This window comes from Pyxicephalus adspersus, chromosome 9, assembly GCF_032062135.1.
Source record: "Pyxicephalus adspersus chromosome 9, UCB_Pads_2.0, whole genome shotgun sequence".
NCBI lineage: Eukaryota > Metazoa > Chordata > Amphibia > Anura > Pyxicephalidae > Pyxicephalus > Pyxicephalus adspersus.
Window position 1 is genome coordinate 20,900,432 of NC_092866.1, and position 21,728 is coordinate 20,922,159.

The following is a 21,728-nucleotide window of genomic DNA, read 5'->3' on the forward strand; positions in this document are numbered from 1 at the left end:
TTTTTGCCCAATCGATCGTTCGTCGTTCATTTTGAACGATAAAAATTGGAAGTGTGTACGCAGCTTTACTCACGTTGAGTCAACTTGCCCAATCATTGGGTTATCAAGAGTGTAGTCTGATTGTCAATTAGGTTTATGCATTCTTGAGTGGATATTGAGTTTAGTACAAAAGCAGTTCTGCCCTTTAGATCATAGGGTGGGTATGGGGTGAACCACAGGATGGAAGCTTTGCTCAGTATTTTGAATGCACAGCACAATTTGTGTACTTTGGAACAGTCAGCTGGTGAATTAACTTGATCCGATCGCCTTACTTTTCTAGATTTTGTGTTATTAGGTCCTAGAGGATTAACAAATGACATTCTAGTTCCTAACAGATAGTGAATTATGGTCTGTTTGTGCAACATATCTACTACAGATCTAAAGACCAATAAGCTGCCCTGTGAATGTGATGCAAACGGAAGATTCAGTTGTTTGTTTATGATCGAGGAATACATGTGCTCTCCTCTCGTGCTAATTCAAAAAATGAATGCAAATGTGGTCAGAGTAATTAGCCCTCGCTGGGAGAAGTGTGAATAAAAAAACATATTAAGATATTTATTTTGTGTAGACCCCAGAAGCCTATTTATACAAGCCAGGGGCGATAGCCATTTTTAGGATGCGCCACTCGAAGCCATGAATCTATCTCCACGCAGCATGCTCTGGAAACCCTCCATTGGGATTAATTTATACAACATTCAGAGGAAATGTGTCTGTGTGCATTACTCTCAGTTATAGAGTGTATCCACCTAGATATGTATTTGCACAATACAGTAGAACATATGTTAAAACTGTACATATTACCCATAAAATTACATTACCTGGACTCATTGCATAACATGCAAAATAAGATTTTCCTATATTAATCCAAACTGTTATATAAATTATTAATATGTTTTAAAAAAAGAAGAATACATTACATGTTATAAAAGGAAAATGCTAGATTGAAATTTATACATGGGCAAACTAACAAACCTAATAAATGGAACAACAAGGGTCGGAAATAAGTTATATTTCTCCCCTATTCATTTACTCTGAAGCTTCTCAGGATAGCCAAACCTCCTCTAACATTTGTGCCACGTGAATCACAAAAGGGTCTCAGAAAACTCAGATTCTGGAAGTCTGAGCACTTTATGAAGAACAAAAAGAAACACAGCCTCAAACAATAGCTGGCTACAAAAGTTACTGCAGAAAAACTAATTAGGTCTCCTATCTGTTAGCACAAGTGCTGGAACAATCGGGCATTGTGTACAGCAGAGGAGTCCGGGATTAGACTCCAACTAACACACAAATAGCCTTGTGTGCCTCATCTCCACAACTGCTTCACATAAGATATATGGGAGCAATGCCTGCATGTGCTGTCACCTCCCAACTTATTCTTCACAGCAAGCAATATTGTTAACCCATTCTTGGTCCGGGCAAGACAAAGTAACAAGTTCGATTAAAGTAATCTTATCAATACAGGCTCAATTTTACTAGAGGTCATCTTCAGAATTGATATACTTATTACGATGGCCAATGTACTGAAAAGTTGTCGCTTCCTGAGCCTAATAAGCAAATAAGGAGCACAGGCTACCTGTTCGGTGCTTCAGTTTTTCATCCAGACACAGTTGTAGTCTCTAATCTCATGATCTAAGAACCCCTGATTGTGATGCAGAAGAGCTTATCCCAAACACACCCATTGCAGGCTCCTTGCTGTCTTTCCAATCTTCAGGGAAACCAAAGAAGAATACCTTTTAGAAACAAAGCTGGGAGGCGTTATCTTAAAAGATGATCAAGTGTCCAGTTATATGGGTCAAAGAGAAATCACACTCACAAAAATTTTCAATAAAACTCAATGTATACATTTTCACTACTATACTTTCTAATACTAGAGAATGAAACTAACAAATGAAAAAGGGGTTTGATAAAAAGGCTCTCAAACTTTCCAAACCCAGGCTGTCCAATTTTATGGCCAGGATCCACACATGCTTTAAGTCAGTGTTTGCTAACCAGTGGTCCACGATAAAATTTTGGTGGTCCACAGAAAAATTTGGACATTATTTGCAATTTTTAGGTTTTAATAATAATAAAACAAAAATAATACTCTAATAAATTCTTATATTATGAATGACAATGTTTACCTTTATATTGCACTAAATTTACGAACTGTACTAGAGACAGAAACAAGGAAGGGGCAGCGTGACGTCAGTGTAGTTTAAAGATGTATGAAGCAACCATTGCCGAGCCGTACACTTCAGTATTGTTTCTACCATTACAACAGTCACCCGTTCCACCAATACTAATTCTCATCCGATTGTTTTATTTTTTTTATTTCAGATACTCTTTTAGGTAAGAATGACCTTAACTGTGTATTTTCTTTAACTGTTGGCATCAAATAGTTTGACTTTGATAACTATCATTTCTTGTTTTGTCTTAGCTTGAAATGAAATAAACCCATTATAAGTGAGAAAAAGCAAACAAATATTTTGCATTTCTTTAGTAATACCAAAGATATAAAGACTAATGATAATAGTAACAATAGTAATACTTCACTTAACCGAGAGCTGATCAATGAATCAGAGCCTCCAGTCCTTCTCAGGCACCATAAGGAAGATTATTATTTTACAAACATTTATGTTTTATTAAAAATTCATTATAATGGTCCGCGGGATTTAAAATTATGATTTTAGTCGTCTGTGAGGTCTGAGTGGTTGGCTACCGCTGCTTTAGGTAATAAACGGGAGAACATTTGGTAAGATATGGTTTACAAAGTAGGAGCATGCTCTAAAAATAAAAATAAATTGTCCCGTTTGTGACCCCTTAGAACTGCAGTTAGACAGTCCTGTATTCAAGATCTTAAAGGGGTCAGATTGTAAAAGGCAGACATAAAAAATTAACTAGCATTTGTGGCTAGTGGAAAAAGAAATAACGCCCCATTGTTGGGTGTCTGTAGCCCCTAATTGGTATCAATGACAGAAAAAACGTTCCATAGACTTGTTAAAAGGCAAGCAAAGGGCTACATCCTGCCCACGATATTCAGTTTGGGAACCACTGGACTAGACAAACAAGAGTTATAATTGGAGAGGGAAATTTTTTTCCAAACAAGAGAGACAGTAGGTGGTATGAAATCATATACCAAATAACCAACCCAATGACTAGACCCCTTCTTCTCATCTTGTACGTAACTGCACGTTTTGTTCTTATACACCATTAAGGGCCCATCTTCAATCGCACACCAATGAATCTGTTTTGCATGGCACTGCATTACCACAAGTGCAGTGCGGTGCATGGCACAACATTCTAAAAGTAAATTCATATGAATGGGTTGCCCTCAGGCACAGTATTGAAAATCACAGCATAATGTGTGTTAAAGCAACACAGCAGTGTAAATTGCCGCCTACCGTAACAAAACAACACTGGGCCATATTGGCACTCAAATCTTTTTGTTAAGCATCTACTTTAAATCTTACAGGTAAAATCAAACTGTAGCTATTTCTGGTTTGCTATCGCAATGAACATTTTCCCTAATACTACATACGTAAAAAGTTGCGCTGTGCACTCATTCCATACTCCATGCCCCTATTTAATGTACAGCGCTGCGTAATATGTTGGCGCTATATAAATCCTGTTTATTAATATTAATAATAATAAAATGCTACAAGTTCCATACAGATGATCTGGTTTGTAGCAGGGAAATTAACTTGGAGCAGCAGGAGACCTTTCAAATACCCAGCTGACTGTAGGCTGTAACAGCAAAGGGGAAGAAAGACCCCATGCTGACCAAAGCCATTACAGGAACTGTGTCATGTTTTCTGTGCCGCTACTGTAGCAGCCGATTCTCGGTGGGGACAATACAAACAGTTAACACTTACCATCACAAAACAGACAGCCCCAATTTACACATCCCAGGTGAGCCCGGGTCCTCTGGTGTTATACATAGCAGTGACCGTGTCACATTTCAAGTCCACTTTACGCCTTTACGGTTGATGAGCAAATGCATTAGGCTTGGATAACCTTTGGTACTGAAGCCTCTTGGGGGACGATGATTATCAAACTGTCTTATTGACATCTTGGAATATGTGAGTTTGCTTTGATTGAATTTGAAGTAGGGATATGCTCCACTCCTGGGCCTATTTACTTTGAAAAAGCTATTTGAAATACCATTATAGGCAGTGGGGTGTGATCAACATGATGTACTGACTGTACCTGCCAAATGGGATATTCAGGGAGCTGCCAATCCAAAGCCATCCCTGGGTATTTATGGGTTAGATAAAAATTGCAATTGTGTAGTACTACAACACAAAATACAATGAAGTCACTTCCAGGACTGTATTGTTCTGCTTATAATGCCTGCTTGCCAGCAGATTTTTTGTTCTATCTCGCCATTACTGCACTGCTTGGCACAAGTCCTCCTACCATCATCCATTCTGCTCGGCTCTTGAAAAGCCACTCAGTAAGAACTGCAATTGTCCATCATGGCTGTGGACCTTTCTATAAGTGAATGGGTCAGCTATTGTCCCCAGGGACAACCACAGTAAATGCGAGTCTTGATCACTGGAGGATTTTGGAGTCTTTCTTGCTCTTGATCTAGAGTCCTCCTGGTCCAACTGGCAGATTATGACCCTGAGGGTGGTAATAGCAGTTCCAGGGGTCAATATATAAGAAGGGAGACTTATGGAGGCTGCAGCTGTAACAAAACAGTTAATTCTAGTAACTGCTACATAAAGAATGTCATTTTAGGGCAGCTTTATCAGATGGGATACACTTTGGAGGCATAGGCATGTCCAAGAGGCAACATAATACAAGTGGCGGATATAATCATATTTAATAGAAATATGTCACAATAAAACCACATTCTGCATTTAAAGCTGTATCCGCAACACCACCCTCTTACCATGGGCAGTGCAATAATTTTATAGAATAGCAGTATCCGCCCCAGATTATTTTTCTTATTAAGCTGGCTGGGAAGAAGCTGTAGGCGGGTGGTAGCCCTTGTTTTGTGACCCAACCCTTCATTAACCACCCAAAAACAGCCAGGTGGTTATGGATCAGTGCCGGGTGGTGTGCCCAGATAAAAGAGCCCGGGGAGAATGCCGGATAGTGACAGCCGCGTGTAAAGCGGTGGCCTATCTGAGCACGGGGTTTAATTCAAAAGATACGGGGATATACTATGAAAAAATATTTACAAGCAACAAAACCATACTAAACATGTTTAACTTTTTCCCCTTTACAGATATTCCAAGCTGATGTTCCTGTTAGTTTCCATTCAGTGCAGACTGATAAAATGTGCAACGGATATAAACAGCATGCTTTTAATGACCCAGCTTGACATCTTGCTCACTTTACTCCATGCCCGTGGCTTAGGCAACATGTTTTGCATAAAAATATGTGTAGAACCACATGTCCTAGCATGCAAATAATAAAGAAAATGGCTTGTAGAATTACAGTGCAGGAACCTACTAAAGAATGCACAGACTTGCCTGCAGTCTGCAGTTTGCCAGCAATGCTCCCTTCCCCTTTAACTTGTACCTAAACCCGAAAACAAAAATGTAACAAATTGTAACTTACCAGTCTCCAAATCTGGAAGTTGAAATAGTTTTCTTTTCTATTTTTATGTTAACCTGGTAATCCTGAGAATAACACACTTCCTCTACTACTATCTACCAAGCAAGGTATGGGCGTCACCATTGAATAGGAGAAAAAAACACAATTAAATCATTAGAAATAGAACATTTTTGATTTTGTTTGCTTGTCTTTTGTTGCATGTTTCTTTGGAACCAACTAGCATCACCATGCTATAATGAAGATTATATTAGTTTTGTCATATACTGGGTACTAAAAAAATCATCTCAGGAAATTACAATATTACAGCATGTGTACATGTAACCATTGGTGTTATTGATCTGCCCTGTTGATCTCCAATGATTGATAACCGCCAATGCTGTAGTTACTTCTATTGCTGTCCCCGCAGTGGGTCGTTCATGCTTGTTTTCCCACCCGTCTCTCTCCATGAAACAGGACTGGCTACTTGAAAGAGAGCCAAGCAGCTGTCACCCGGAATGATCACTACAAGCCTGTTCCCTTTAGGTTAACACAAATGTATCTATCCAGAAATATGTGTTACCATAATGTGCAGCAATGCACAAGATACTGGTGCACTAGGCAGATTTTAGGATCTTTTCACACCTTCAGAGAGCCACAAACTTCTGCCATAGATTCAACCTTGCTCCAAACCTCCCTTATTCAAGTGAATGGGAGAGATGGGAATGGGAACTGGTTACCCATGGAGCAGTTTGTTGCTCCCTGGCAGCTACCCTCATTCTTATAAGAACCCCAAATGCAGATTGCCATTGCACAGGATCACACATTTAGCACCAAAGGTCTCTTGGGCCACTGGATCATTATTATGTTAAGTGTTTATTGGTTTCAGTATTGGGTTTACACATTTTTTAAATACATAAAAATTAAACAGTATGGGCTAAAAAAAAAAGGGTCAATGCTATTTCCTAAAAAAAAAAATGGTTCTCAACACATGCAGCTCTTGGTAAACAAAGGGTAACAAGAACAATGTCCTTGTGGCCTTGTGAATATTTGTATCTGGTATCCAGGATTCTGGCTGGCAGCAGGCAGGATAGCAGCTGGAAACAGACTGGGGGAGGGGGAATTATGTATAAAGTTGAAATCTGGGAGAGCCTTCAATCAGGAAAAGGAAACAGCTTCCACAAAGGTCATCTTAAATAAACCACCTTACAAACCCTTTCCCTGCCAATATGTTCAACGTCTTTATTTGAAACATTATCCAGAGGTACATGTTCGGAAATCCTAACAGCAAATCTACCAACTAATCTTATTATAAATGTAATTTTGTGCTGCATATTTTGTCACCTAGAAATTTATTAACAGCAATTTAATTGGTGAAAAAAAAAACACAATTTTATATAGCTGGAAGTGTAATTCATTTTCAGAACAATGAATATAATATTAAACACATGAACAAAAGGACATAATGGACCAGCACGGTGGCTCAGTGGTTAGCACTCTAACCTTTGCAGCGCTAGGTCCCAGGTTCGAATCTTGGCCAGGACACTATCTGCATGGAGTTTGCAGGTTCTCCCCGTGTTTGTGTGGGTTTCCTCCGGGTACGCCGGTTTCCTCTCACTTTCCAAAAACATGCAGTTACATTATTTGGCTTCCCCACAAAATTGACCTTAGACTGTGTTAATAACATATGCCTATGGTGGGGACATTAGATTGTGAGCCCTTTTGAGGGACAGCTAGTGACATGACTATGGACTTTGTAAAGCACTGCATATTATGTCGGCGCTATATAAATATTGTATTAGAATAATAAAGCTACCCCAAGCTTCCCCACTGTCTAATCAGCACCAGGAGCCAAAGGAAATGTCAAATACCTCTGGGTGCACCAAATGGTTTGCAGCTTACATATGCAGAGCACCAGGAAAGTAAATGGAAGGAAAGCAGAAGCTTCTGGTAATGGCTTCATGAATGTATGCCTGTTGATTGCTCTTCTTCTTTGCCTTCTGGTTTTCCTATTGTTATGCTCTACATAAGCAAACCACAGGTTCACTTTAAATATGAAGTTCACTGAACACCATCTAAATGTTAAATAGTCTTGTGACGTAAACTCATTATAGTTTTTGGAAAGACAGGGTGAAAATACAGCCGTGTCTATTTAGAGGGACACAACTCTGGTTGTTACCATTGCTGACGGGCAAGAACCAGGAAGGATATCCTTTACAAAGCACGGTCCTAGAACCTGTCCTAGAGCCAGAAACTTATAAACCATGGCATATGGATAAGGCAGACGTGCCCAGAGCTTGCACCTAAAAAAAAGAAAGAAGTGAGCATTGGCACACTCCTGCACAATTCCTATTCTGACTTTAATATTGGCCCACACAGAAAGCCCTAAGTACATTAGTAAGTTTACAAAGTTATGGGAATTCTTCATCCAGCTTTCCCCATCTTCTCAACAAACATTCCTCCCAGTAACCAGACACCACTGAAGAATGAGCAAGCTCGGAGAAGCTTTGCGGCAATGTCTGTAATGCAGTTATGTTCTATTGTTGTAGGTGGTCCAGCAGACGTGTCTTCAGAGAGCTTTCCATTGCAGAAATTTTACAAGGCATGCAAAATTCTATGTATTGTTTTTACAATGCATGAAATAATTCAATTATTAAAAGGCCAATGTGAGTGTAAAACATAACTTCAACCAATGGTAAACTTGATTGTAGGATTTAGTATGTGTTCTTTTTTTAGACTGTATTAGTCGGGGAGCTCCAAATACATGGTGGTCCAGCCAGTCTACTATGTATTGCTTAGCTTCCTCTTATTCCCTGCTGAGAAGGTTGACAAGGTGCAGTAAATTCTCTGCTGAGAAGGTTGACAAAGTGCAGTACATTATCTTTCTGTTTGTGCCGCTGAGGGTCTAGGATTGAAAGAAGTGAAATACAATAAATGTAAGTGGTGGTCCAGGAACAATAAAGCTGGGAAGAAAAAGTTGGATGATGCTGGATGTCCTCCAGAAAAGGAGACCACTATATGCCTTGCAGCAGCTTTCAATGCTAACTGTGAGAAAGTTAATGTGTGTAGTGAAATCAGAGTAAGTGCCCTTTCAGGCCAGCCGTGTCAAACCTTACCACGGGCAACAAGATTTGCACATGGTTGTGGCACAGATCTTCACAAGTTAGAAGAACTTGGTCAAAAGCACGGGCAGCATGGTGGCTCAGGGGTTAGCACACTTGCCTTTGCAGCGCTGGGTCCCAGGTTCGAATTTTGGCCAGGACACTATCTGCACGGAGTTTGCAGATTCTCTGTGTTTGCGTCGGTTTCCTCTAGGTACTCCGGTTTCCTCCCACATTCCAAAAAAATGCAGTGAAGTTACTTGGCTTCCCCCCAAAACTGACCTTAGACCAATGACATATGACCATGGTAGGGACATTAGATTGTGAGCCCCTTTGAGGGACAGTTAGTGTCATGACTATGGGCTTTGTACAGCGCTGCTCAATATGATGGCGCTATATAAATACCGTGTAATAATAATAAAAGCAACCTGTGAAAGGTTGGGACCAGGGTAAACCTCTAAAGCTGAGCACTGGAGTCTGAAATGTGTTTTCAGTACAAAGGAGGATCCTGAACAATTGTGCAAGAGGGAAAGTAAGGATAGAGTCCAGCTTTAAATGATTGGAGCCAAAGGGCTCAGCAAAACTATCAGGCAACTGGCATTTTCAGAAGGAGGTCACCTTGATTCTGGAAAGGACAGGTTTACTTAACTAGTTGACCATTTAAAGGAAATATTAGCTACGGTCAAATCCACAGTAGCCGTACTTATAAGAAAATTCAACAGAGGAAAGTGGAAGACAGTTTGAAAGTTAAACTCACATAATCGGAGATTTGTCCTTGCAAATGACCCTGAAAGAGAAATTCTGAAAGCCTCTGCGTAACACTCCATTGTTCAAGGACAACCATTGTAAGAATCTGCTAATGACTAAGCTGAATTCACAGTACTGAAAATGAATTGTTTCAGAGTGCTCAGACATTACTGGACAATGGGATACTGATCCCAGCAAGTAAGGAGTTCTGCTTGTGCGATCCTGTAAAAGCAGCAAATTCCACAAAGACGGAGGAATGAAATGCTGAGCTGTTTCAAGCACGGTCAAATTATTTGTAAGCACAGACATTCTAGAATGAATCACATCTTTTATTTTATGGGTAACAATAAAACAAAAATAAACATTTCAGAGTGACACAGTGGGACTACTACATAGGATAAACCCGAGGATCTGGATCAATATATATAGCTGGTAAGTGTTAGAACTTCGGCTACAACAGACAGTGCCCGCAGCCAATCACACGGTCATGCAAAGCTTCATAAGAAAAAAAGAATTCCATACACAAAATATTTCTCTGAAAAAAGGACACATGCATTAGTTCCACATAATACCAAATTATGCTTTCAGACACACAAAATGTAGTGTCACATCTTACTGCTACAGTGTATGGTGTGTGATCATCTGAGAATTTTACAATGGAAAAAACAGACAAAAAGGAAAATCTATATAAATCAGGTGAAGATTTCCACTTCTACAAAATGATTTTTCCAGTTGGCTCAGAGAATTACTTTACTAAGGAAGCTAAATGCCAGCAGTTTCAGTCATTTTATTTTTATTTTTTTTAAACCTAAACATTGCTGTTCTTTGTACATTTCTTTAAGATCTGTGCAGAGATCCAGCAGGAGCTTCTTACTTTTCTCTGTTCTTCGGCAGGGTGACTGGACTTCTTGTAGTGGGTAGGCATGCTGGGTCCTTCCTACAGCTCTCACCTCTGCACAGGTATGTGAAGCACAACAATATTGTCACTGCTTCTTTACTACCATTGTTCAGTTCCATTACTTGAATGGGGAGATTAGTAGTTTACAGAAGAAATATGATATTCCGGTTCCTTTCAGTCCAACTCACGGGAAGTGACAAAGACATAAAATTTCTGGCAAGATTAACAGGTATTTTCTGTACTTGCTGGAAATGTTTTAGCCTTAGAAAAAAAAACTCAGTTCACTAAGTAATGCCAGTTCTTGGGTTTAGTTATTTTTAAAGCACTACTCTGTCCATATGTAGCCTAACTTTCTTTTCCAAGAGGCCTTGTCCTGACAAAACATTGGAAATCCACTTTTACGCAATAATACATGAGGATGATAGCGGCTTCATTTATTATAATTCATAGCACAAATGGTATTTTAGGTGTAACTTTTGTTCATAGCCCAACTAAACTATGATCAGTGACTGCTGTCCATTATAAAGTAGCTTTGGCTTTACATTGGATAGGAGGATGCTCAAGTAACTCTTGGAATCCCAGTTGTACTTCTGTACACTTCTCTATCCTGCTTCAGGAAAGCAGTGAAAAAAGCATGGGAAGGTCAAATTGCCATTACCAGAATCCAACCGCAACTCACAAATGTCAGGAATTACAATTTATGAGGCAATCCTTCAGCAGGGGGTGAGGCCAGAATATGAAATACAGCCTACTTATACAAATAGCATGCTATAGATAAGAGAACTGCTATTGGATTGCATTTTCTGAATTATGCATTTTCCCTGTGGCTCTACAGAGCGAAAGTGAATATTTTTTCTATATGGGAAAAAAGCAAAGACTTATGCAGTATGGATGAAAATAGTTCACATCCTCGCTATCACTAGCAGACACGTCCATCAGTTCCGTTACTGTACTCATACACAGTGGATGGTCATCCAGGAAAATCCTTAAACATTTGACATGTGTGGGTAATGTCCAACCGCTGGAACCAATGCCTGTAGTTGACCACAGGATTTTGGCAGGGTAGAACATTTTAGTCGTAATCTGTTCAGATTGTCGTATCTGATGACATCCATAACCCATGGGTAGGATCATACAGAGGACAGGAAAACCAAAAGAGAATTGTGCAGTTTCACAATGAAAGTTGTTAAAGGTGTGTCCTATGTCAACAGAAGATCGATTTGTCAAATGAAGTCTATACAGCTAGCTGATCGATCCCACAATCTTATAATTTCCCTATCTACTGAACACTATGACTTGTTATTAGATGTTCATCTGTGAATGGAAGCTTTTGTCCTTGGCACAGAAAAAGTTAACTGTCCTGTTTTTAGTAAGCCTTCCAGCTGGACGTCCTACAGCCGTTTCCTTGGGTCATCAAGCTTCTGTTGCACTTTCCTTCCTAGCAGAGTACAGTAAAAGCATAAAACACCCAACCAATAACAGGCAGAACTTTGCCAAGCAGGAATGTGTAAACAGGACTTCACATCGTAACTTGGTTGTGACTTGTTAGCAAGCTGACACCTGCATGCTCATGCCTTCAAAGTACCCTGAGGACACAAAAACCAAACAATACTGTGCGTGTATAACATACACACTATACGTACAACAGTCTAACATGCACCAAACATATTTACACATTGCTGATCTGCTGTTGTGTGCATGGAATATCAAATATGAAATATACATGGTTCCAGCATACTAGGTGATCTGGTTTGGTGCTACCATCAAAGAATCCATGGAAAGACAGCTGTATATTTCTTCTTTTCCTTCCTAATCATGCTAAAAGCACAGCTCATACAGGATCAGAGATGGAGAATTTCATAGTTGATACATTATGGGAACAGAGTATTTTAATGATTCAGACTCCAGACTAGCGTGTCTTGGTATCTACCAGCAAAGCACAAGACTTGTGGGTCACATTAGTAATGTAATGGCCCAGAAAAGGGAGCAACAGGCAAACAAGGCATCGCGCACACCCAGGAATGTCAGAATATGAAGATTCTAGTACAGTCACCAGAGTGGTAGTATGATGCTTGTCTATTGAAGACCAGTAAGAGAATACCATGCATGTTGAAAAGATTTCTTTAAGGAGACCCTGTCACCAGACCATTTATTTAAACAATAATCCTTCCAATATGATTACATGGGCATTTACCACATTACCAGAATACATTTTTCACCTCTAAAAGTCTGCCTTGTGTAGACATCACAAATCCCTGTAAATGCTGCTGGGTACCACCACCTTGGATATGTTTTCTATGGCCCCATGAGACTCTCACTTAAAGCTGCATACACACGTACAATTATTGTCGTTGGAAAGGATCTTTCACGATCCTTTCCAACGACAAAGGTCTGCACGATGCACGAACAAGTGCTGTACATACAGCATCGTTCATATCTACGACATGAAGCTTTCGTCGTCCAAGGCGGTCATTCGGACGATGGACGACGGGTGCTGTACACACACTAGATTCTTGTCCGATATCGGCCCTGAGCCCATTGGACGCGTGTACATAGCTTTAGCGATTTAGTATTCCCCAATTGCTACATGAAAGGTTATGTGGGGAGAGTATAGGCCTCCATTGTGTAAACAACCAAAAGCTCTGTAACTGTTGCTGGGTGCCGCAATCTTGGATATAACGCTAATGGCCCCATGGGAATCTGAACTTGGAAGTTCAAAGGCAGACTGCAAGTGAATAAAATAGCACAATAGGGTTGTAGGACACTTTCGTTTTGATATACAGTTTTTTTCAGTTGGTCACAGGGTCTCTTTAATCTTCCATAATCTACTTAAAACGGAAATATTGGAATAGTAAAGACAGACCCATTAAACACATAAAATAGTTTCTAGTAGTCCAACACCACTGCAACACGGACTGCTTCCTGCACCATTCATTTTCTTCACACAATTCCTGCACTTACAAGGAACAATGGTGCCGGGCATCATGAGAAGTTTGGTATTACAGGCTCAGAGGAGCAGTTGCCATTGTGCAGACAGTTACTTATGTTCGGAGAAATAATGGATGCATGTGACAGTACCATTCTGGGAATGTTACCAAATTCAATATTGATGTATTAGTATCACATTATTTTTACAAGATGCTGTGCATAAATACCACACCGAGGAGCCCCGGCACTGACAAATGTGTCTCCAACAAAAGCTATTCGCTTGTGTGTGCTCTAAAATTGTTGCATTGTTTCCCACATAAATGACAAAAATAGCTTTTTAAAAAAAGAGTAGATGTGTTATAAAATATCGCATACAGATGTTTCTAATATTCTGCGTGGATCTGTGCCAGAAGACAGAATTCCCTAATTGTTCCTAAATAAGAAATGATTCCACACAAATTAGGCTCACTGTTCAAGTCAGCGAGGATTCTAACCATTACTGATGCAGCATAGAGGGTACATACCTTCTAAAACTAATTAAAAAAACCCATAATGGCTCCTAGGTCTACAAGAGGAGATTTCAGCTCATTCTTAGCCAATAGGGCCAATTTACTGGTAGAAAATGTTCACCTAACCTTGTAAATTAAAATGTACTATATGCAAATAGACAAAAAAACACAGAATTAGACTTTAACTATATCTTATTGGGTAAATTTCCCAAAGTAGTCATTGGAAATCTCTTAAAGTAAAGAGAAATCTCCTTTTAGGCAGTTTTCCTGCATCTCCAGTTATGGATTTACCAAAATGTTCTAGTATCGTTATAAGTTCTCAAATATTCAGGGATTTTTTTAGCACCATAAAAATATATGTCAAGCAACAAAGGACAGTTCCTTTGGATAATGGTTATATCTTGAAATTCACGGTTTCTCTGCCAATACTAAAACACACCAGAAAAGCAATATGGCGGTCTTCATCAAGATGACCCAATAGTGATAAAAACTTATTAGCATCTGCTATGATATACAGAACTAAATAAATATAATTTCCCACCCAAATGACTTAGAAGGGGAAATTTTGGTGACCAACATTTCCATTTACAAAGGAAATTCCAAGCTTTCATTATAGTATACACATAACCAATACACAGCCTATGACTTCAGCCTATAAATGTGCATGTTATGTGAGTAATTGCCCACCAATATAACCTACTGGCTATAGAAGTGTTGTGAAATGTTTGATACGGCCGCCTGTACAGTCTTCCATCCGCCTGGAATCCTGTTTGCTGTACAGCTTGTTATCTGCTGGTAAATGATTAATGCTCTCCGACTTCTATACAGTAATCAGCAGAGGGGCCCACTCACTGCAAGAGGTTAAGCTATGCCGGCTATTTTATAATACCATGATCTGAGCCAATTATTTACAGAGATTTGAGCTGGTGCCAAAAGGAAATTGACTCATTTTTAGTTTCAAGCCGGCTCTGCTATGTAGATTTGGGATATTGAGAAAACAGTGCGGCTGACTATTTTAGTCTGAAAATGAACACATGACATTTCATCCTTCTTCGGTTTGGAGTTATTTCATGAAAACTGGAGTAGAAAGGTTGAGTTAGAGCCCATAGAGGCCATTCAGGTATATTTAGGACTTTTTTGTGAGAAAGGGATAATGAAAAGCTTTGTCAGGTTTTTTTTTTTACTCATCGGCAACCTTTTAGAGGGATTTCACTTCTCTCCCTGTCTATCTAGTAGTAGTCAGGCTATGTGCACACGTGCAATGGTTCTCGTCTGATAATCGGAAGAGAATCTTGCGTTTGTACAGTGCTCGTTGTCCATAGTCCAAACGACCATCCTGGATGATGAACGATTGTAATGGAAGTGAAGGGGAGAGAGCACAGGGGGGTGCCGTTCCGTCACTCTCTCCGCCCCCTCTCCATAGAGCAAAACTGTGCTGTATATAAAGTGCTCGTTCATGAATCGTGCAGCCATTAGTCATTGGAATGGATGCTGAAAGATCCTTTCCAACGACAAATATTGCACGTGTGTACATAGCCTTAGTCATAGTAAACTGAACTTATTCTTGTAAAGTTGAAGATGTTTCTAAGCCTTCCAAGCTGCCTCATCAGTTCTACCTGTGTGGGGAACCCCAGCATTTACAAGCATACACAACACAAACACCTAAATCTTGGGTTTCTCAACCAGGGTTCCACCTCGGGAATTTAGCAATTTGTGCCTCAGTTTAACAGACACCAATGATCTGTTTTATTGTCTTCCCACCGATCCCCCAATGTACTGTGAGGTCTGGATACAGTAATTATAGAAGGTGTTCCTTACGTTAGATCGGAACGTGGTTTCAGGGGTTCACCCATAAAAAGTCATTGAGAAGGGCTACCCTATTCCAATCACCGTAGAATGCAACACTGCAAATGTTGATTGACTAAGGTAAGGAGATGTGACATTTGTTGAACCAACCTGCTCTATACAGGTAGTCCCCAGGTTACATATAAAGCTACGTACACACTTCCAAATATTATCGTTGGAAAACGAACGACGAACGATCCTGCACGATATCTACGAACGATCGTATAGCACCGATCCTGCACATAGAGATAACGATAGAGATAACGACACGATCGTTCGTAGATATTGTACACACAATAGATACGATCGTTTGAGCGATAGAGGAACTATGTGCACGACAGGAAGTGAACGAACGTTCGTTCATTACGCATGCTCACCCCATGGACGATCAACGAACGATCGTACACACGAACGATGGTCAACGATCGTCATCCAATCCGATCCGCCGGTCGTTCGTTCCCAACGACTTTCCTCGTTCGTCGGCGTCGTTGGTTACTTTTTTTACGAACGATTTTTGCCCAATCGATCATTCGTCGTTCATTTTGAACGATAAAAATTGGAAGTGTGTACGCACCTTAAGATAGGGACTGTAGCTTTCAGTGTTCTCCCCAGACCCTTTTAGCCGGGCACACCACCCAGCACTTTTCAATAACCATCCGGCTGTTTTTGGGTGCTAACTGAAGAGTTGGGTCACAAAACAGAGGCTGCCACCCGCCTTCAATTTCTTCCCACCCGGCTTAAAAAAAATTCTGGGATTAACACTGGGTTTGTTTTTAAATTGAATTTGTATGTAAGTCGGAACGGGTACATTATTTTAATAAATGCAACTAGGACAGATGTTTGTCTCAACATAATATTGGGCAGTGTGGTGTCAGTTACTGTCACTGTGAGCTAATCACAAAGCAAAAAAAACTGGGGCCTAGACATTCATTAGCTGTGCTTTGATATACAAAATGAAACAACTGCAGAGTTTGTCTTGGTCATTAAAGAAATACAAGAGCTTGCAGAACAGCAAAAGATTTCTTCTGCAAGTCATGCAAATCGCCCCTCCCCCCGTCAAGCCTCTGTCCTGCACACTAACAAGCAGGGAAGCCCTGTTGGTATCTAGGAGTCGTCTGTATGACGGATGTCCTTAACTCGGGGACTACATGTAATCTTATCCCATCTTGGGTGTCAAAGTCTGCAGAAAGGTGGTAAACCTTCTAATTACATGGCTGAAGGTGTGAATTGATTTTTAGAAATGTTAAACAGAATTTTAAGTGAAGGTCTGGGTTCCTTAGGTACCACTCAGCTTTGAGTTGACATGGCCTCTTCCAAGCCAGTTCTCCTTTGTCTCCTATGCAGACTTCCTGACACCAAGGATGAGATTTCATAACAGGATGATTAACTATTTTCATACCTCCTAATCTCTATCAATCTCTACAGTTTCCCATTCCATGGTGGTTGGATTAGGAAATGTATTCTCTATAGATATACATGTTGCTATAAATCTAGAACGGATTAAGCAAAATTTGGAAGGCTGTGAAACATCTCGAATATTACAAGAACAAGTACAGTTAAAGGTGAGTAGCTACTACTAGATATACAATGACCTGGAGAACCTTCACATTCACTTCCTGTCTTGTAGACACAACAGGAAGTGTGAGGAAATCTCACAAAAAAAGAAAGGAAATCCTTTCTTAGACAGTTGTAAATACAATGAATGTCCAAGTGGAAGACTTTCATGATACTGTTATTGTCAACCAAAAATTTAGGTTATTTCCAATATTCTCAGGCTTGATGATTATGGTAATGAATGGGACACCATTACCCTTCCACACTTCATCCAAAACTAACAAACAATAAAAGCATACCAAGTCACCAGAGGATAGATCTTCTCCATCATATAAGCCGGACCAATCGTTTTGTGAGGTCCAAGGTCTATTAAACCCAAACACATATTTTTAGAACCAAATTGGGTGTTGGGTTGACTTAACCATGAAGACCAGAAGGTCAAGATGGTGGCAACAAAAGAGAATAACTGGATAAAAGCCATAAAGCAAGTCATGACTAGGAAATCTCAAGAGATGTTTCTCATGATTATGATCTCAACTTTCTTCTTACAAGTGGAAATGCTGATGATGGCTATGAAGAAGAGAATTCAATAGGGTAGCCAGACACCTACAACTACTACTCAGTATGGCAACACTGGACCGTCCTGCTAAAACTGCCCCGAAAATAGAAAAACGCCGGGAAGCAAATAACGAGGAATACCATCACACATCAAATAACAGCATCTCTTAGTAGTATTCCATATAAAAACTACATCAATCCTCTCCATACAGAGCTCACCTCTGAAGTCCAATATTAGTAGGTCACCTCACTGATAGCACATCATAGCATCATTTTTTAGGATAAATAAACATCCTTTTATTACATTGTGTATCCAAAGAGGTTAAAGAACCTTGTCTCAGACAATATTCCACTTCTGTGACTGAACATACTGCATATTACCACTAATTTAGCACGGTGGCTCAGTGGTTAGCACTCTGGCCTTTGCAGCGCTAGGTCCCTGGTTCAAATCTCGGCCAGGACACTATCTGCATGGAGTTTGCAAGTTCTCCCCGGGTTTCTGTGGGTTTTCTCCGGGTACTCTGGTTTCCTTCCACATCCCAAAAACATGAAGTTAGGTTAATTGGCTTCCCCCAAATTTGGCCTTAGACTGTATAAATGAAATATTACTATGGTAGGGACATTAGATTGTGAGCCCCTTTGAGGGACAGCTAGTGACATGACTATGGATTATGTACAGCGCTGCGTAATATGATGGCGCTATATGAATACTGTGCAATAATAGTAATTAACCACAATCTTAGCTGGGCAGTTTCTGTGTTTTTTCCAATGTATAGAGCTTATACAAATGTTTAATTGTAAAAGGTTCTAATAATAGAATCTTCTCTCACTGTTATGTGTGGGTGCCGTTATTCACTTGTATTCTCTCCCTGTCATTGAGAAATCAGTGTCATTGCTGTAGGGCCACCATGGAAGATAACCTGAGCCCAGGCCTGATGAAGATAAGTCAGGGGAGTTACTGGAGGGGGTAGCACTGGTAATAATCAGATTCATTTCATGTAATTCTAACACAATCTTTGTTATATGGTAGTTTTGCAACTGTATGTTATCACGCATGATAAAACTCACAGCTAAATATTTATCCTGAGAAAGTAAATAAGTGAATAATTGATGAAAGGCAAAACAGAACTACCATACCAACCTGTGCATAGTAAAGATTAATATTACGGATTCCCACTAGTGACTGGTTCTCTTTGAAGAGGAACCGTCCCCACCAGAAGTTGTTTTACCAAACATTTACACGTATAGCACTTCTATTATACATTTACATTATTAGATCCATAAATTAAACAAGTATGAAGCTCCTGATACACACAAGACGGGTTTTGTATCCATTCCAAAAAAAAAGACTTTCTATTGAGAGTACTGCAGCCTATGTGTAGCAAACACTTATCAGACCACTCAAGTTCTAGGACAAAAGTTCAGCTTGTGTGTGGTCACCTACAGACCCCCGACACCCTTTTTATGGGAGCCCCCAACCCCCACCTCTATGAAGAGCCATTCTCTTACAAAGCTAACATTCCTGAGATTCCTCTTATTCTACAAATAGTAAAATCCTGCTATTTCTAGGTGAATCCCTCATATCTGGATCATCCCATGGTAAATAAGTTCGTAGGAATGCTACATCAGATCCTGGAAAGTTATGCAGCAAGTCCGAAGACTTGGGACTGGACGAAATTCCCAGATCAGTAGGAATATCTTAGATTGTAAACTCTTCGGGGCAGGGTCCTCTCCTGTGTTGCTGTCTGTATGTACAGCGCTGCATAATATGTTGGTGCTATATAAATCCTGTTTATTAATAATTATAATAGCATAGACTGCACACACAGGGTCAGATGTCTCCTTGCCATCAGTCAGGCCAGCCCAGAGCGGCCATTCTCAGAGATTTTGCAGCCTTTCTTGACCTTCCTAAAATAGGGAAGAACTTTGTTGACCCCACACTACAATTACTATATCACAGCTCTCAGTATATTAGTATAGCGGTCAGTGGGAAGAATGTCACCCCTACCGATAACCAGAAAGATCATTGGGGGGGTCACTTAAATTAATCTGAAAGGAAATTGCTCACAATCTGAAGGAACCTTAGGGTTCCATGGAATGGGGGTTGGGACCCATCACAGCAAAGGATGATAGGGGTTCTGTGTCCTTTCATTGGATGAGGTCCGCATAGTGCTGGGGCCAACACTTGGAAGAGCCAACTTCATGACAGCACGTGGATTGTAGGTGACCAATAAATGGGGGGCACCAAATACAAAAAGGCTTTTCCCCACTGACCCCAAGAAATTGGTTTCAGTAGAGGTCCCCAAGATCTGAATATATATTCCAGGGTCCCCCAGGGGTACTAAGGCCGATCCAGGGGATATAGGGGCAGTAAACCATATTAGGCAAACATTTGGTTGGCTGGTATAAATGACTGTACATTGATCTGCCTGGGGTGATGGGGTGACCGGTCCCTGGCTTCCTTCCTGTCTGTCCCCACACTCCAAGTATTCCTTGGCCGTCTCTTCTTCATGGTCGCCCGGCAAAGTGTGCACAATCTCCAAATTCCTGTCTCACACTTTGTATTGCAAGCCTCTGTGTTACCATAATGATTGTAGTGTGGGCTCTGTATGTTCCATGTATATTCCCTGTATGTTCCATGTATAGTGTATTCTCTGTATGTCTCATCTATAGTCCCTGTATGTTATATGTATTTTCTGTGTGTGAACCATGTATGTTTATTCTATGTATTTTGTTTTATGTATGTTCCATGTCTATGTATGTCTCATGCATGTTCCCTGTATGTGTGTTATATGTACATTCAAGTATGTCTCATGTATGTTCTCTGTATGTCTCATGTATGTTCCCTATATGTATGTTATCTGTATGTTCCCTATATGTATGTTATATTATGTTCTCTGTATGTCTCATGTATGTTCCCTATATGTATGTTATATGTATGTTCCCTATATGTATGTTATATTATGTTCTATGTATGTTCTATGTATGTTCCCTATATGTATGTTATCTATGCTGCATTACCCAGGCCATGTCTCCTCTATACCTGCACTGTCCTGCACCCAGAGTGCCCCTTTATTGCCCCAGACATTCTGCCCCATGGGGTACTTTAGCACTCACCAGGTAGTTCATTGTTCCCGGTGTCTTATTCCAGCTGTCTGTCGCCGATGTGCCGGTAATCCGGTGCAGGTGATCGGTAAGTGTCCCGGAGGTCGCAGCCTTACTTTAGCATTTCCCGGCAGGGTGCCTGTCACTCTCTGCTCCCGGGCTCGGTGTCTCTGCTGCCGTCTCTTTGTCTGTCAGATCAGCACAATGTTGGGGTCATAATTCCTCGGTCCGGATCCCCCTGTACCCCGGTGTCAGTGCTGCCGGTCACACTATGTCCAGGCCCGGCACGCGATAGGTTGTCTGTCCCAGGCGGGGAGTTGGCGCTCCCGGTGCTCTCGCCGTCTCGTGCCGTCTCCCGGTATTCCCGGCTGTCTCGCTGGCAGCCCGAGTCCCTGAGCCAGAGAGGGGCGGGGCCTCCGGGGGAGAGGGAACATTACCCCATCAATGGCACGGCCCAGACCGCGGCTCCCCAATACGCGCTCCCTCATTGGATGAGACTAGCTTCTTATGCAAATGAGCACGAGGGGGCGGGGAAAGGAGATTCTTGCCCCCTGTAGCAGAAGGAGGTGTGAGAGTGCCACGGTCTGGAGCTGCGAGGCATGGAATGTGTGACAGCATGGGGGAGGGGGGATGGAAGGATGGAGGAATAGAGGGAAGGATGGATGGCTGGAGGGATAGAGGGAAGGATGGATGGCTGGAGGGATGGAAGGAAGGAAGGATGGATGTCTGGAAGGAAGGATGGATGGCTGGAGAGAAGAAAGGATGAATAGCTGGAGGGATGGAGAAATAAAAGGAAGGAGGATAGTCAGAAGAAGAAATGGATGGAAGGAGGGATGCAAATAAGTAAGGATGAATGGCTGAAGGGAAGGATAGCTGGAAGAGTGGAAGGATGGATGGCTGGAGGGATAGAGGGAAGGATGGATG

At 40.9% G+C, this 21,728-nt stretch overlaps 1 protein-coding gene across 1 annotated transcript in view; it reads right to left on the reverse strand.

Annotated features, from left to right (window-relative positions):
- BCAR1 (BCAR1 scaffold protein, Cas family member) overlaps window positions 1-21,213 on the reverse strand; it is a 91,362-nt gene extending 70,149 nt beyond the window's left edge. The window contains exon 1 of the mRNA XM_072422890.1: window positions 20,817-21,213. Within this exon, the coding sequence (XP_072278991.1) occupies window positions 20,817-20,828 (12 nt within the window). The 5' untranslated portion in view covers window positions 20,829-21,213. The remainder of the gene's footprint in view (window positions 1-20,816) is intronic.
- Between the last annotated feature and the right edge of the window lie 515 nt (window positions 21,214-21,728).